The 17,508-nt window shown below is 46.4% G+C and overlaps 1 protein-coding gene across 8 annotated transcripts; it reads left to right on the plus strand.

Moving 5' to 3' along the window:
• The first annotated feature begins 1,263 nt into the window (after positions 1–1,263).
• LOC104939692 (heterogeneous nuclear ribonucleoprotein Q) lies at positions 1,264–9,080 on the plus strand. Of its 8 annotated transcripts, none has more exons than XR_003462466.1 (12): positions 1,264–1,441; positions 2,373–2,553; positions 4,881–4,999; positions 5,096–5,317; positions 5,390–5,566; positions 5,638–5,773; positions 5,865–6,070; positions 6,163–6,312; positions 6,408–6,529; positions 6,608–7,170; positions 8,710–8,803; positions 9,005–9,079. XR_003462466.1 is itself a non-coding variant. In XM_027279368.1 (11 exons), the coding sequence occupies exons 1-11, from the start codon at positions 1,439–1,441 to the stop codon at positions 8,736–8,738; spliced, it is 1,908 nt and encodes a 635-aa protein (XP_027135169.1). In that variant the 5' UTR covers positions 1,264–1,438; the 3' UTR covers positions 8,739–9,080. The 8 variants fall into 8 exon arrangements, 5 of the variants coding, with proteins under 5 accessions (XP_027135169.1, XP_027135170.1, XP_027135171.1 ...); XR_003462467.1 differs by having other exon boundaries at positions 6,608–7,013; XR_003462468.1 differs by having other exon boundaries at positions 6,608–7,013; positions 8,713–8,803.
• The last annotated feature ends 8,428 nt before the right edge of the window (positions 9,081–17,508 follow it).

Below are 17,508 nucleotides of genomic sequence, written 5' to 3' on the forward strand. Positions count from 1 at the left end.
ACATTCAGGTTTGTATCAGCTTCATCAGTTTAACGTGTTCATACAGTTTATTCTGTGGATCTGACTCCAGATGGGACAGAAACAAGAACTGAATTTTGTCTTCACGTCGGATTGGTTTAGATTTGTTTTCATTCTACTGTTAATTGTGGACTATCCACGCCACCAGGGGTCCCCCAAACTGCAAGTTCAGCCTCAATATATTATTATAGATTATATATTTATTGATATTAGATATTATTTATTTATATTATACTTTGGGAGAAAAGTAGCTGTCTTTATTTGTAGCCAGGCAAACATTGTCATTTCTTGTGTGTTTGTGGGGTAATCATGTCAGATTCACCTTTGGGCTGGGCTGTCAGGTAACAAGTGACGTCTGTTGACAGGTGTGACGGGATGATTGACAGCCGCCCACCATTCACTGTGTGAGTGAGAGAATAATGACAGGCACCATAAACAACGGCATCAGAACGGACGTATGCGTCTGGCATGAAGGTACAGCTTTTGCTGGCCATGAGTGTATGAATGTAAATAAAGTCAGATTTATACAGAGTTTGCTTCACAGATGGGCTCAAATAAATGTGTCATGTGAATGGACCATGCATAGTTCTGCCATCAATAACAGTACGAGTTAATCCCATATCATCAGTTAGATGCAAGTTGTCCACTTTGTAATGTACTGCAAAACATATGCAAACATAAATCACATGGTGCTCATCGCTCTGTTTTTCAGGAACTAGCTGCATCTGTTATTGTACTCGACCTGTTTTCCTCTAAAAATGTAACGGACTGTTACAGATTTTAACAGAAAACGTTAAACGAATCTCTTCCTCAGAGTTTGACAAAGTAGCATCATGCCCGGGGCCCCCAAACAGCTAGACACGGCTCTGCCTGTACGTTTGCAAACAAACACAGTAATTTAAAAAAAAACTACAATATTAATATTTATAATTTCTCATGAACGTGTTTTATTCAATGAAAGTATAAAGAATAAATAAATAAATGAATAAATAAATAAATGAAATGTTTTTTGTACGGTTTTCCGGTTTGAGTTTTCAAAATAAAAGTCGCCCCTTTACTGAAAAAGTCCTGTAATGTTGAATCAGCTTTGATGTTGCATTGTTACATTATTACTATGAATGTGGTGACGTCAGTGTGTTATCTGCGTGTCTTTGATGTTTATTTTAATTATTATTCCTGATAAAAGCTGTAGAAATATAAATCTGACCGGAAGTTGAAACCCGAGCCGCCCGTGCGGAGCCGCGTCAGAAACCCCGTGCGCGCAGAGAGGCAGAGCTCGCGACGTTACGTCGCCGCCATTTTGTTTCCCCGGGACTGAAGAACCGAGCCGAGCGGCACCGGCGGGAGATTCTGCTGCACCCGAACCTTCAGCGCGGCGGAGCGGCACCGTGCACAGCCCACAGCCCCGGTCTACACTCGCATGGTAGGTACACACCGACACACCGGGAGCCGCGTGTCTGCGGTCACGCGCTCGGTGCTCCCACCGGACCGGCTGCCGTTAGCAGCGCGCGGCTAGCCGGCATTTTGAGACCGGGCCCGGTTCGGTGGACGAACCGTGAGGGAGGAGAAACATGGAGAACACACACACCGAGCGGGCTCGCGGGTAGGACGCGGGTTTTAACGGTTACCGGCTCCGGTGTGGACACACGCACGTGCACGCGCACGGCGGAGACCTGGGCCCGTGCACGGCTAGGCTAACGTTAGCTGACGGAGGCTCCACAGAGGAGGAGGAGGAGGAGGTGGAGGTGAGAGAGGAGGAGCACCAGGTGGAGGAGCAGAGAGGTGGAGGTGAGAGAGGAGGAGGAGGAGCACCAGGTGGAGGTGAGAGAGGAGGAGGTTAGAGAGGAGGAGCACCAGGTGGAGGTTAGAGAGGAGGAGGAGCACCAGGTGGAGGTTAGAGAGGAGGAGGAGACTGTTGTCACGTTCATGTTTGTCAACGATGGCGCCAAAGCACACCTGTGTTTATGTTGCACCGGTAACCATGACGACTGTCTCCCCCTCTCAGCTGTCTGTCTGTCTGTCTGTCTCCCCCTCACAGATGTCTGACTCCCCCTCTCATCTGTTTGTCTCCCCCTCTCAGCTGTCTGTCTGTCTGTCTCCCCCACAGATGTCTGTCTCCCCCTCTCAGATGTCTGTCTGTCTGTCTCCCCCACAGATGTCTGTCTCCCCCTCTCAGCTGTCTGTCTGTCTCCCCCACAGATGTCTGACTCACCCTCTCAGCTGTCTGTCTGTCTCCCCCACAGATGTCTGTCTCCCCCTCACAGATGTCTGACTCCCCCTCTCATCTGTTTGTCTCCCCCTCTCATCTGTTTGTCTCCCCCTCTCAGCTGTCTGTCTGTCTGTCTCCCCCACAGATGTCTGACTCCCCCTCTCAGATGTCTGCAGACATGTCCACGGATCACGTTAACGGGAACGGGACGGAGGAGCCGATGGACACGACGGCGGCGGTGACTCAGTCCGAACATTTCCCGGCTCTGCTGGAAGCTGGTTTACCTCAGAAAGTCGCAGAGAAGCTGGACGAGCTTTACGTAGCAGGTAAGACTGGACCAGGACCAGAACCAGAACCAGAACCAGCTGTGGACCGAGCTGATGCTTCACACACACACACACTCTCTGTGAGCATACAGACTATCGTTTAGTTTTCTCCAGATCTCTAATTAATTATCTCGTTATCACGGGAAAACAGGTGGAATAAATGTGTGTGTGTGTGTGTGTGTGTGTGTGTGTGTGTGTGTGTGACCCTTTAGGGCCTCCGTACAGAACATCAGCAGATTGAATCAGCAGATTGAATCTTGAATATTAATCACTTCTAACGACGGTCACACCTCGTTAACTCCTGTTTGTAATCAGCTGACTGAGGACGGTTAAAGGCCGTTAGGCTCATCAGGCTTCGTCTCAACTCAGAATTCTGAGTTACACCTGGAGCTTATTGGATGAATCCTCTGTCTCTCGTTAAAGTCTCTAGTCCTCAGTAGGAATGTAACGATGCACCGTGACACGATTAAAAATCGGTACAAATGTGTGACGACTCGCATCGGTTGACAGAAAAAACGAATCGCGATTCTTGGCGAATGAGAACCCGCACAGCTCTCACTGGTCAAACAAGCTTCCCAACGCGTTGCATGAGCGTGGCGTGTTTGGTCCGTCCTGCACGCGACTTCAAACCCACCAGGAGTGTTTCAGGAGCGAGCGCTTAGCCCGCCAGACTTTGTTTACTTGCTCAGATTTGGACATTTTCCCGGTGTACGTTCTTCTGAACATGCTTCTACATGTGTGAATATGCTACGTAGTTAATTAGTTTCGCTTTTGTCTGTTTTTACGACCGGCAGTTTGTACGGGGTATTTTATTTTGAAAATCCACCGGATTCTCTTTTTTCTGTGTCGCTCGAGGTGCTCTGAGTTTTAATGTTTTTATTTTATTGCTATGTACAAAAATGTGTCATATTAGACCCTGAATAGTTTGTAAGGGTTAATGAGTGATGAAATGTCAGGATCATTTTTGTATATACTCAAGTTTCCAACTTCATTGTCAGATTAATTTAAAGCTTTAGTTAATAAAATGATCAAATTAATTCAGTTGCTCTTTTTTGCACAGGGAAACATGTGGCTAGTGTAAATTCTGATTGGCTGGTAACTTCAGAAACTTACAGCCACATTGGCTGTTGATCAGAAAAGTTAATTTAGAGCCCTGGTTACGCCTCGTGAGGAAAACTGCATCACAGCAGTTACAGCAGTTTACTGTGAGACTGTTTCTAAAGAAAGCAGATATCTGTCATGTGTTTTGTTGTTTAAGATGTAAGTTCACTTTTTATAAGAGAACACAAACTGTTTGAGAGTTTCTGTAAAGAAATCACCTAAGAGTTTTTCCTACAAATAAAAAGTACAATAAATATAATAATTTTATTTGGTCATAATTTGTCTGTAGCTCATTTTGATTTAAAAAAAATCGTATCGTGAACAAAAAATCGTGACTCGAATCGAGTCGTGAGTTGAGTGTATCGTTACATTCCTAGTCCTCGGTTTTGAGTCTTTAGTCTTCAATCTTCAGTTTTGAGTAGGGATGTAACGATACACTCAACTCACGACTCGATTCGAGTCACGATTTTTTGTTTACGATACGATTTTTTTAAATCAAAATGAGCTACAGACAAATTATGACCAAATAAAATGATCTGTTTATTTGTAGGAAAAAAATCTTTCTTTACAGAAACTCTGTTTGTGTTCTTATAAAAAGTGAACTTACATCTTAAACAACAAAACACAGATATCTGCTTTCTTTAGAAACAGTCTCACAGTAAACTGCTGTTAACTGCTCCTGAAACACTCCTGGTGGAGTTTGAAGTCGCGTGCAGGACGGACCAAACACGTCACGCTCACGCAACGTGCCGGGAAGCCTGTTTGACCAGTGAGAGCTGTGCGGGTTCCCATTCGCCAAGAATCACGATTCATTTTTTCTGTCAACCGATGCGAGTCGTCACGCATTTGTACCGATTTTTAACCGTGTCACGATGCATCGTTACATCCCTAGTTTTTAGTCTTTGTCTTTTCTTGTAACGTCAGCCCTGAGTGTTGTCGTGTATACAAAGTGACTGAATGGGTCGAAGGACGGTGTGACCATGAAGGCTGTGAGGCCGGTACTGTGACTGACATACACACACACACACACACACACACACAGTAGAGCAGCTGTTGGGCTGCAGCAGGTGAACTTTGAACTTTCACTCAGTGTCTGACCTCGAGCTGCTGCTGATCAATTTTTTTTTATGATTGGATGAGTCCTGACTTCCTGTGTGTGTGTGTGTGTGTGTGTGTGTGTGTGTGTGTGTGTGTGTGTGTCATATGTTCATGTGTGTGTTGATCAGGACTCGTAGCACACAGCGACCTCGATGAACGGGCGATTGAAGCGCTGAAAGAGTTCAACGAGGAGGGAGCGCTGCAGGTGCTGGTCCAGTTCAAAGAGAGCGACCTGTCACATGTGCAAGTAAGTTAGAGTGTGTGTGTGTGTGTGTGTGTGTGTGTGTGTGTGTGTGTCAGGGCGGGTCCATGTCAAGGTTCTGACAGTTTGTCTTCTCTCCAGAACAAAAGTGCCTTTCTGTGCGGCGTGATGAAGACGTACAGGCAGAGAGAGAAACAAGGCACCAAAGTGTCCGACTCCACTAAAGGACCCGACGAGGCCAAAATCAAAGAGCTCCTGGACAGAACCGACTACACGCTCGACGTCACGACGGGCCAGAGGAAGTACGGCGGGCCGCCGCCGGAGTCCGTATACTCAGGAGCTCAGCCCAACGTCGGGACGGAGGTACGGAGGCGCTGACGATGTTTTCCCAGCTTGTTCTGAACAGACGTGTCACGCAGAAATGTTTTCTCGTAGATCTTTGTCGGGAAGATCCCCCGCGACCTGTTTGAAGATGAGCTGGTTCCTCTCTTTGAGAAGGCCGGGCCGATCTGGGACCTCCGGCTAATGATGGACCCGCTGAGCGGCCTGAACCGGGGCTACGCCTTCGTCACGTTCTGCACTAAAGAAGCTGCCCAGGAAGCTGTGAAGCTGGTGAGCGTCTCCTGGAGCCGGTAACTTGATCTCGGCGCTCGCAGTGTGTTGACGTGTGTTTTCTCTGACAGTGTAACAATCACGAGATCCGCCCCGGCAAACACATCGGGGTGTGCATATCTGTCGCCAACAACCGGCTCTTTGTTGGCTCCATTCCCAAGAGTAAAACAAAGGAGCAGATTGTTGAAGAGTTCGCTAAAGTCACAGGTAAGAACAGCTGAGCGTGTTCGTGTTGTTCATGCCGTGCGAGCTCAGCGTTAACCTGACAGAACCTCTCCGTGTCCCCGCCCACGCTCAGAGGGCCTCAGTGATGTCATACTGTACCACCAGCCCGACGACAAGAAGAAGAACCGAGGCTTCTGCTTCCTCGAGTACGAAGACCACAAGACAGCCGCTCAGGCTCGCCGCCGGCTGATGAGCGGCAAGGTGAAGGTGTGGGGCAACGTGGTGACGGTGGAGTGGGCCGACCCCATCGAGGATCCCGACCCGGAGGTCATGGCCAAGGTGAGCCATGATGTTCACACACACTGACGCAGCTGATATGACGCCTCCTAAATACTAAATAATGCTGATGTGTGTCTGCGTCCGTCCTGCAGGTGAAGGTTTTATTCGTGAGAAATCTTGCCAACGGAGTCACGGAGGAGATCCTGGAGAAGTCCTTCAGTCAGTTTGGAAACCTGGAGCGAGTGAAGAAGCTCAAAGACTACGCCTTCATTCACTTTGAGGAGAGGGACGGGGCAGTGAAGGTATCTCCACCCGCCCGTCTGTCTGCGTTCTCTGCGCGACTCTAAATGTGAAACATTGGCGTGAAACGTTAACTGACATGTCCGACTGTGTTCAGGCGTTGGAGGAGATGAACGGGAGCGAGCTGGAGGGCGAGCCCATCGAGATTGTTTTTGCCAAACCGCCAGATCAGAAGAGGAAAGAGCGCAAAGCTCAGAGACAAGCAGCCAAAACACAAATGTAAGAACGTCGTCTTCGTCGGCTCCTCTGTCTTGATCTGTCGAAGCCGAGCTCCTCACTGTGTCTTCTTCTCTGCAGGTACGACGACTATTACTACTACCCTCCTCCTCCCCACATGCCTCCTCCTGGCAGAGGCCGGGGCAGAGGCGGCAACCGGGGCGGCTACTCGTACCCCCCTGACTACTACGGTTACGATGACTACTATGACTACTACAGCTATGACTATCACAACTACCGCGGCGGCTACGACGACCCGTACTACGGCTACGACGACTTCCAGGCGCCCAGCCGAGGGCGGGGCGGCAGCAGGGGTCCCCGGGGCGGAGGCTCTCCGGCCAGAGGACGCGGTGGCAGCGGCGGTGCCGGGGCGCCCAGAGGCAGGTCCAACTTCTCCCAACGCGGTGGCGGACCGGGACCGGGCCGCGGCGGCGGAGGACGGGGAGCAAGAGGAGGAGGAGGCCTGCAGCCGAGAGGGCGAGGAGGGGTACGTGGTGCTCGGGGTGGCCGCGGTGGAAATGTAGGAGGAAAGCGCAAAGCTGACGGGTACAACCAGCCAGATTCCAAGCGGCGCCAGACCAATAATCAGAACTGGGGCTCTCAACCCATTGCTCAGCAACCGCTCCAGGGCGGTGACCATTCTGGTAACTATTCCGGTTACAAATCCGACAACCAGGAATTTTATCAGGATTCTTTTGGGCAGCAGTGGAAGTAATCGAGTAGTTGATAAAACAAAACAAACGTGTTTTTATTCTTTTTTTTGTTTTTATCTTTTTATTTAGAGACTTGATCTGATTGGCTCTCAGTCCCATCACGGTTGCCTTTTTTTGTTTTTGTTTTTTCCTCTAAATTTGGTGACATCTGGCAAGTTCTGTCTGTCTGTACATATTTTAATAACCGCTTGGACTCGAAGCGTAGTCACTCCCACCATGTTTGTTTCTGGCGAACTGGTTTTTATTTTTCCCTCCTTTTTTTTGTGTTATTTTTATTTTTAAAGTTGGTCGGTAAAATTTTCCATAAAAGAAAAAAAAAACGAACCAAACAAGCGATTTTTAGCTGCAGTGTGCTCGAGCTGTCTATTTGGCTTCTAGCTTGTTCCTGTGTGTTTCTAGACGTTCTGGTTTTTCATGTTTTTAAGTAGCTGCACAGCGACCAAGCATCTGTCTCCTAAAGCTGTATTTAAAACACATGAAATACAATTTGTATTGTCACAAAGTTACTGCGTGTCTTGTTATTGAAAAGAAGATTTAAAAAAAAAAAAAAAAAAAGGGCCGTCGCTGTCCTTTTTTAACTTTTTGGCTTTTACATTTTGGCTTGTATTCTTTGCTGTTTGTCTGCTTTAATAAACATTTACACGCACACGTGTACAAAACTTCAAATTGTGTTTGCAAATTCATGTTTCGGCAAATTCTCTCTGCAAATTGCCTCAAAAAAAAAAAGAAAAATTTAAAGGCTCCTTCATGTGGAAGAAAAAAATGGATTTAAAGGTTTGCCAACGTTTGGCCACATCGCTACTTTTATTTATTTATTTTTTTTTTTGCATGTCATCAAATCAAATCTAGCCCACCTCCACCTGCTCCACCTCTGTACGCAGTTCTTCATTATCATGTACAGAAACATCAATTGGTCTAAATTCACTGTGACGCCCCCACCACCTCCACCACCTCCACCTGTCTGTCACAAAGGCGTTCCTTGTGTGTGTGTGTGTGTGCGTGCGTGCGTGCGTGGGGGGGAGAGAAAATAAAAGCACAATTTGATTTTCTTAATTTCAAAATAAAAGCTTTTCCTTGTCCCAGAAGGATCTACCTCGCTGTTGAAGGCCTGGATACTAATCTGCATGTTTCAGTCTGATGTTTGTGCCGTCTGTCGTGGGAGAGAGCTGCCGCGCATGACTCGCTTCTTCAGTTCAGTGGCTGCTCTTTAACCTGTCTGTCTGTCTGTCCACCTGTCTGTCTGTCCACCTGTCGCACCTCCAAACCTTGTTTTTTTTTTTTCTGATCCCAACCTGTCGTTTTGTTTTTAAGGCATCGAACCCGTGCATGTTTACAGCTGAATGCTCTCCCTCTCTACAGCTGTAGCTGAGTGTGTGTGTGTGTGTGTGTGTGTGTGTGTGTGTGTGTGTACATGTAACATGATCCTGGTTTCCTGTTGTCTCTAATTGCTTCCTTTTGTTACCTGACTAGCAGGAAAAAGGGGTCGAGGCTGGTCCTGACGTGTCGCTATGAAGACTGACGGCACACGCTGCAGGCCGCCGCCGACAACAGTGGACGGATAACGGTAAGGTCACCTGACTCAGTGGTCCAATGGCATCACAGCCGCCTCCTCCTCCTCCTCCTTCTCCTTCTTCTCCTCCTGAAAACTGCCACGTTTGAAGATAATCACCAGTTTGTAGACACGTGCCATGTGAGACTTGCTGGACGTCGTCCTGGAGAAGCACTTTTTGTTGTTTGGAGTGTTTTTTTGTTTTTGTCTTTCGAGCTCTTAGACTTCGTCTTAACGACGGACTACGCGTCTCTGGTGATCAGAGGCGGCGCCACCCGCTGTTGGAGGTCGGGCTAACAGGAAACAAGCCACCGAGGGTCCGTTAACTACCTCAGTTTGGAGGACTCGCCTGCTCTGCCACCTTTTTGTTTTTTAAACCTCAGAGACGCACAGGCGGCGACGGCGGCGCTTACCGAGACTGGACGAGCGTCGCCGTCTTCACGTGACTTTTTCCTGGAAACACGGCGCCATCTTCTTCCTTCGTCTTCCACGACAGGAAACAGTCTTAGTTTTTCTGTGTCGATGTCGCTGAGTTTGTTCTGACGTCTGTGGACGGATCATCATCATGCTGCCGTTACAAACTGTGAACTCACGTCAGACACGTGAATCTAAAGGAGTGAATCCACCGAGTGTCTGAACTCGGTCACGGGATGTTTACTGATCGTTCAGAAACTTGTCTTTGCATCAGTTTGAATCCCGTCTGTGGCGCTCGGCTCCAATCCCATCTTGGATCTGTAGTCTGACTCAGAGCCGCTCGCTGCCGGTTCTTCATGTAACAAACGTTTGTTGGACTGAGAATAAACCGAGTGTGTGTTTGGGGTTTGTTGTTTTTAATGTTTTTTTAGCACCACAGAAGAAGTAGTGACGTAACATGACGCGTTCGTGCAGAAAGGCATTGTGGGAGTTGTAGTCTGGAGCCGGGTGGATTTCTCCTTTAAGATCTCGCAGCATGTTTCATGTTGAGTTCAGTCGGATGGTGCGGCTCGTTGTTTGATTCCTGTTTTCATGTTTCATGCTGACTCGTCGATTTTTAAAGAGTCCACGATGAATTCTGTTTGTTTTTAACAAATGAATTGTTTTATACTGTACAGTGAGGTGAGTTAAACCTATTTTTCTAATAAAGTTATTGACTTTGACCTCCGTCTGTGTGTTTATTAAAAATATAATCAGCTGTTTATCAGACAGACAGATTTTCACTTTAGTGCTCATGTTAAACTCACATGATGATAAATGTGTTTTAAATGTACAAGTTAGATTTATTTATGAAGCTATAATGTTCAAATAAAACAAACAGCATATTTTATATATATAAGATATATTTTATTATAAATCTGCATTAATAATACTATTAATAAAGCAGCTTTAAAACATTTACAATAAAACTTAAAACCAGTCCTCAGAATCATAAATATATAAATATAATATAAATGTTTTACCTAGGCAAGTAAACTCACTTTAAATTTATAAACAGAAGTGACGTTTGAGTCCAGGGTGGCCATGTCTGTTCAGGAAAATACACATTCACAGTGTTTCGGGTGTGTGTGTGTGGGGTGAGAATCACGTTCTCCTGTTACACGTTGCTCTCTGGCAACATATAAACAAACAACAAGAGCTGCAACAGGTAAACATAAAACTATTGCACATATATATGTGCATAGTTTTTGTATGTATAACATTGTGTATGTTTTAATTACGTTTGTTTTTAATTAATTAAACATTGTAAACATACTACAATACTAAATACACATGTGTATTAGTATTGTAGTTATTTTTAATGACTTTACTGTGTGTTGGAATATATATATAACTATTTTCCTTCTATAGAAACATATAATTATAGTATATATAGGTCACATGTATATCCTACTGTGTATCGGTACTATGTATATATGTGTGTGTGTGTATATATGTAATGTATAATATATATTAGAAAAAAAAAAATATATATATATATACACATATAATGTGTAAATATATATTAGTATAGACATATATATATATATATGCGCAAGCTAATATGTGTAATATATATGTTGTGTGGTATAAGATATATACAACACACACACTATATATATATATATAGATATATATTCATATAATATCTCTAGTCTATATCTTTTATCTAGAGATATATATATATAAATATCTATTAGATTTTCTATTTCATATTCTGCCTTCCCTCTACCTAACACTAGTATGCCATCAAGCAGCTTTAAACATTTACATAAACAGCTAAACCAGATCCTCAGATCAACCTAATAGATATATAGATAATGTTTACCTGAGCAGTAAACTCAGCATTTGAATTTATAAACAGAGTGACGTTTGGATCAGGTTGCATGTCGGTTCAGGAAAATACACATTCCATGTTTACGGGTGTGGGGGTGTGGGTGTGTGGAGAATCACGGGAGGAATCATGCCTGTTCACTTTGACTGTGTGCACATATAAACATAACACAAGGAGCGTCACATGTAAACAATAAAACTATGCAATATATATGTGCATGTTTTATGTATATACATACGTGTTATATGGTAAGTTGTGAATTAAGGTTTTTTATTAATGAACAGTTAAGAATAACAACAAGACTATAACACAGTGTATTAGTATTGTAATTATTTTTTTAATTACTGGTGATTTGGAATATAAATATAACTAATATGTTCCTTCTATGAAAACAAAATACACACATATATATAGAGATATATTCTATATACTAATATGTGTGTATAGTGTGTATGTGTTGTGTTCATCTTAGTAAGGTGTGTGTCGATTATGTAATAGATATAATAATAACACATTAGATATAGTGGATAACGATAGTGTGGATAATATATATTAGACGTATTAATATATACCACACCTAGTATTGTGAAAATACACATATTTACATCACACGTCTTAGTATGTACCCTACTAGGTATCTAATAGCCAATACTTCACATATATTGTATAATAGAGGTGTGTAGATATAGTGGGTCTTCTCATCTCGCATCCATACATATTGATATCTCGTCTAATCATCCACAAGAGATCTTCCACATTCTATCGTGTCGTGCTCTGCTCATCATCGCATAACATCCCGCCTATAGAGTCCTCTAGCATCGCATAGGTATACCATGCGTTTTCTTTGTCAAACAGTATTCATTCATATCAGTCTGTTTCGGTAATGGGTCGTCCACGTATGCGTCAGTGCGTCTCCCGTGTTTGCCATTGGCTGCGCGCGCCATAGGTTGACTTGGGGTCACCGCCCGCGCGAGCACGTCCCGGCGCGCGCGAACGAGACAACCGATGACGCGTTACCAAGGGACGACAGATAATTTACGATTTAACGGTCTGGGCAGAGGACGACCCCGGACAGTCAGTCCACCGAGCGCACTCGATAACGGATTTACTGTAATCAGACTTGATCAAGACATGGACTCCGGAGTTAGTTACGGTGAGGCGGACACCCGGGTTAGCTCCGGGCTAGCGGGTTAGCTTCAGCTCATTTACTATATTAAACAGTTAAAGAAAAGTAAATAAGTTTGCTGGTGTTTCGTGTTCTTTCAGCTCATTTCTCATATTTAATTAACATTCCTACAAAGAATAAGAGTTGATCTGTCTAGTTTCTTTCATCGCTGCTGCGACGGCAGCCGGCCTCGTACACAGGAGACGAACCCGCTGGAGCCCGGGACAAGTGGAGTGGGTGTGTGTTGACGTGTGTGTGTGTGTGTGTGTGGGTGTGTGTGTGTTGTGTTGGTGTGTGAGTGTGTGTGTGTTGAGTGTGTGTGTTGGTGTCTGTAGTGGGGATGGTTGTGGGTGAGAGGTGGAGATGTCTGTTGTGTGTGAGTGGTCGTTGTGTGTGCTTTGTGTGTTTTACCTGTTTTAAGGTTTGTTTTCTGTAATTGTCATACTTTATGGTTTGGTTTTTGTTGGCTGTCGTGTTTTATGTGTTAATGTACGGTGTCCTTGGTGACAGAAAGGTGAAATAGTCTTTTTATTATTATATATGATAATTATTCTTTATTTTCGTCTTAGTTGTTGGTTTGTTGTTTTTCCTGCGACACCAGCTGACTCCTTAAAAATAGAAGTCCGGTACTGTTTGTTTGTGTGCGACTGACTGACTTCGCTCTGTCTGTCTATCTTTTTATTTATCTATTAGTTTATTTTTTATTTCTATCTTCTAGCTCCAACGCTGGATCACTGTGCGCAGTGCGCACATGTACACACAGTGCACCGATACACAACAGTAAACAAATCAGCAACAACACTAACAGGTGATAAAATATACTGTACCACAGTCGATACATCCAGCTGTGTCAATCTATTTCGGTGTTGTATTATCCATACCGACATCTTCAATAGTCATTCAGTCATAATGTTCCCAACGGCTCTTCGCTCAGGAATGTGTTTCCAGGTGAGCCTGGATCCGGGCTCACCTGTCAGGTGAGGTATCACAACTGAAACGTTTCTGTCAACAGACAAAAGTTCATGTTGGAGCCATCTCTCGGGGTTCATGTGTGCTTGTTAAATTGTGGTGTATACCGACCTGCAGCCCCAGCAGGTGGCGCTCTGGATCGCGGGGCTGCAGGAAACTGTGAAATAGAAGCCAGCAGGTAATGACTCGCAGGTGTGCTGCTGACCGTCGTCGTCGTGGTATTGGCGTTGTGCTGGTCATGTTGTTTTGAGACTGGTTGAGGTCGACGTATGAAACGGTCGGCTGAGTCGTTAAATGTTGAGACTGCACAGAGCTCAGGTTTTTGGCTGCAGAACTCAGAGGCTGAGGCTGGTTTTATTTTATAAGAACAAATCACAATGTTTATTATATGTTTTCAATGGTTGGATTAATCCTGGTTGATCTCGTTTCTCAGACTTGGTCTCCGTTCTTTGCCATGTGTTTCAGGCGTGGGTCGAACATTCCACAGTGAGAGAGTTATATTGTGATTATGTTGAAATAACAGGAGCATATTTCCACTAAAAACGTCGACTAATAATGTGAAGGCAGGAAAACAGTCAGCGGTCCTTCACTCCAGAGAAAACAAAGGAACGTCGTCACCAGAAAGCGCTCGGGCTTCACACACTCATCCCCCTGATCCCTCAGGTGTGCTTGTTCCACGACGACGCTCCGATCATGATCGTCATCTTCTCTTCCTGTTGTGCAGGTTGTTGATTACTGGAGCAGAAGTACCTGCAGGCGGAGGCGGCGGCATGTCGCGCGTGTTCGACAGGCTGGTGGAAGAGATTTCTGAACGTGGAGCGATAAAAACGCAACACCTGCGAACGCAACCACGCATCCGATGGGTAAGTCGGCCTCGGACGCGCCTCTGCAGCAGCAGTCTGTGATTCAAATCCCTCGCGTGACCCGCGTCCTCTCTCTGTCCGCCAGGCAGTGTTATACGCGACCACCGTCGCCATGTAGACGCTCACATCTTCAGCAAAGGTTCGGCAGCAGGACCTGCCGCCCTGTACGTGGCCTGGCTCAGCGTTTTGAGGAGAGAGGTGAATGAACGAACAGGCCGAGCCGTACAGAAGGACGCTGGAGAACCAGGCCCCAGCCGCCGACACGTCCTCGCGAAGTACAGGTGAGGACAGACACAGAGAGCTGCTCAGGTTTCACCTGTGACAGAAGTTTAATGACTTCATCGGAATCTGCGAACAGTTCCAGTCACGGAGCGAGGGTCAGGCGGCCGCGTCAGGTGAGGCTTTATTCACTTTGGTTGATAAAGATTTAAAGTTTTCTGTTTTCCGTTAACGCTTTTATTTTTATCTCTCATCAAGCCGAGGTCGAAACCCGTTAACACAGAACGCCCAGTTTACCAACCAGATGTCGACCCACGAGAGCCTGCAGCTCCGGTCAAGGTGCGGCTCTTTTAGTTCCTGACTTCCGCTTCAAAAACCGAAACTGTCCAGATCACTGACGATCTGTCGTCTGTTACAGGCGTCAGCTGACTGTCCGACCAAACCGCCACCTCAAAACCAGCATAACGGAGTCACTGTCCACCCACGAGGATTATACTTCGGAGACAGGAAACAGAGAAATGACCTCTCCTTCTTCTTCGGCTCGTCCTCAGCGTCTCTCGCTCGGAGACCGTCCGGGGCGATTCCCCCGCGCAGAGCTTGGGCGTCAGAACTGTATACAGTACATGACGGACAAGCTCGTGCTGCGAAGGCTCCGAACTTTGTTTGCGAGGAAGTCCGAGCGAGAATACTCCGAAGCTCCGGGAGAAACAAGAGAGCCACACGAAAAGAACTGGTCGAGAGACGACGAGGGAACAGTGTGAGGTGAAGATGCTGGGAGACAGTACCAGAACATACTGGAGCATCAACTACATCCGGAGAAAGCAAACCAGGACCTGGAGCCACGGGGAGGGTTTCACGAGCCAGGCGTCATCACAGAGGGTACACACACAACACACAATTCACAGAATAATGTGGTTTATGTGACGGAGCGATGAGAACCTCGTACGACACACAGACACAGACGACAACAAACAACGTCCTCAGACCGAATTTAAAATATTTCTGTGACTCATTAATGAACGCGTCGATAAACACAAACATTATCACCTCCAAATCAAACTAAAGGTGCCGTGTGCAGGATTTAGTGTCATCTAGTGCTGAACTTTGAAAACCCTTCGCCTCACCCTCACATTTCACAGCTAGTAGGAGAACCAACCCTGAAAACACACAGCACCGCCGTCCACCAGCTCACACAACGTATCCGTCTCTGTGTGTTCCAAATGAGCTGTGTGTAACAAACGACCGTGGTGTGTGATGTGTGGCGTGTGGGGGTGGTGGTGGTGTGTGTGTGTGTGTGTGGTGTGTGTGGGTGGTTCTGATTTTAGTTTTCATGTCCGACTGAAATTAACGAAATATGAAATTTAATTTGTGAGCGGCGCCGGCCTCGAGAAATTGTAATCAGAGAAATACAAAGTTAACGTTTGTTTGAAACTGGCGGACTCTCAATATTTTCCATATTTGGTCGATAGTTTCCTGTAAAGAATCTAACGTATAATAACATGTTTCCTGCGGGTCTTTGAAAGTTTGTGAATCAAGGCCTTGAAAGTTCAGAAAGATAATCAATGGTCATTGAAAGTGCTTGAATTTCTATATTTTTTGTTTCTGACGTGTTTTTAAATCGTGAAGTTGTTAAAACTTCAGTGTTCAACCGTCTTAATTTTGGAATTGGGCCCTGGAAGTCCTTTGAATTGACGTGTCAGCAGGTTCAGGAACATTGTTGTGGTGTCAGGCGACGTGAATGCGACGCTTCAGATGTTTAAAATAAAAACTGACGTGAGCGTTTTGTCGTCTTTGCCGCAGCTCTCTGCAGACACTGAAGCAGCCTCTGCTCTGAGCACTAATCCTACCCGCATTCCTTGGGGCGTCCTCGGCCCTCCAACCATCTGAGCAGCAGGCGCTCTCCTGCGGCCTGAGGTTACACGCCGAGCCGACCTTCGTCCACGGACCAGCCGGAGCCGACGGAGTGCCCTTCAACCCTCAGTGCTGCCTGACAGGAGCGTTAGTCACCCGCCACCCTCTGCAGGGCCAGAGAGCTCGATCAGATGAAACGCGTCGCTCCACAGACCGCCTTCCCGCCGCCGGTGAGCGCGTACGTCCTCCACCAGGAGCGGTCGAGTTCAGCAGTCGCTCGGAGCAAGACCGCCACACACGAGTGAGTGTCTCCTGATCTCTGCAGCGCCTCATCGATGCTTCATGTCGTTCTAAAAGTGTTTTTTCTTCAGGTCACGGATCGCCGCGCGGAGCCCGAGGACCGTACTGAACAGTAAGTGAAGCAGCCGCTCGTGAGTTTGAACCCTGATCCGGGTCCACGTCTTTCACATGTGGTCTTTGTCTCAGTGTCACAGGGGGGCACAGGTAACCTGTCCTCACATCACTCCTAACACCTCGCTGGGCTTTGTTCAGGCCACGCCGTCCCGGGTGTTTACCGTCACCCACCGCAACACGAGAGAGGCACTGGGAGCACGCCGTCCCGGGCACCACCACGGGGTTAAAAAAGAATGTCTTAAGTTTCCCGGTGACGAATGTCTGACCTTTAATCCGAATCGTCTCGTGTCGTCCAGATTGGATCATGGACATGTTCCGCGCCGACTCCCTCGAGGATCCGTTCAACAACACGTCGGTGCTCCACGCTGAGAAGGACGCCGAGCACGGCTACCCGACAAACGGACTACGAGGCGCGTGAGCAAGTTAAAGAAGATCTGGTTGAAGACATCATGCTTTTATATGTGAAAGTGTTTCTTTGTTTTATTTTGAAGGAGGCCTCTCCTCGTTACTAAGCCGCCATCCTCGGCCCGTTCCGGTCTTCGGACGACAGGGACAAAGAAAACGGAAGGTAAACCCAAAACCAGCTCGCCTGTTTGAAGTCGTGACCTGCACGCGATGACGTTAATGTCGCTCTTTTCTCCTTTTTTTAAAAATCTTTTTGTCGATGTTCAGCGCCGCCGCTCCGTCGGCGGCGGAGAAGTCTAGACCAATCAGAGCTCTGGCTGAGATCCCGACATCCAACAAACCGAACGTGAGTATGACGAATAGGGATGTGCGATATATCGTCGTTTACGATAAATTCCCATTGATGACGTATGTATGTGTGCGACACACTCGCAGCCCAACACGCACATTGACAAACATGGCGGAAGGCGGAGCAGATACGCCGGGCAGCGAGGAGCTCTTTCCTCACAGAGAGGAGGAGGAGCTCTTTCCTCACAGAGAGGAGGAG

The sequence above is a fragment of the Larimichthys crocea genome, chromosome VI (genome assembly GCF_000972845.2).
Source record: "Larimichthys crocea isolate SSNF chromosome VI, L_crocea_2.0, whole genome shotgun sequence".
Taxonomy (NCBI): Eukaryota; Metazoa; Chordata; class Actinopteri; family Sciaenidae; genus Larimichthys; species Larimichthys crocea.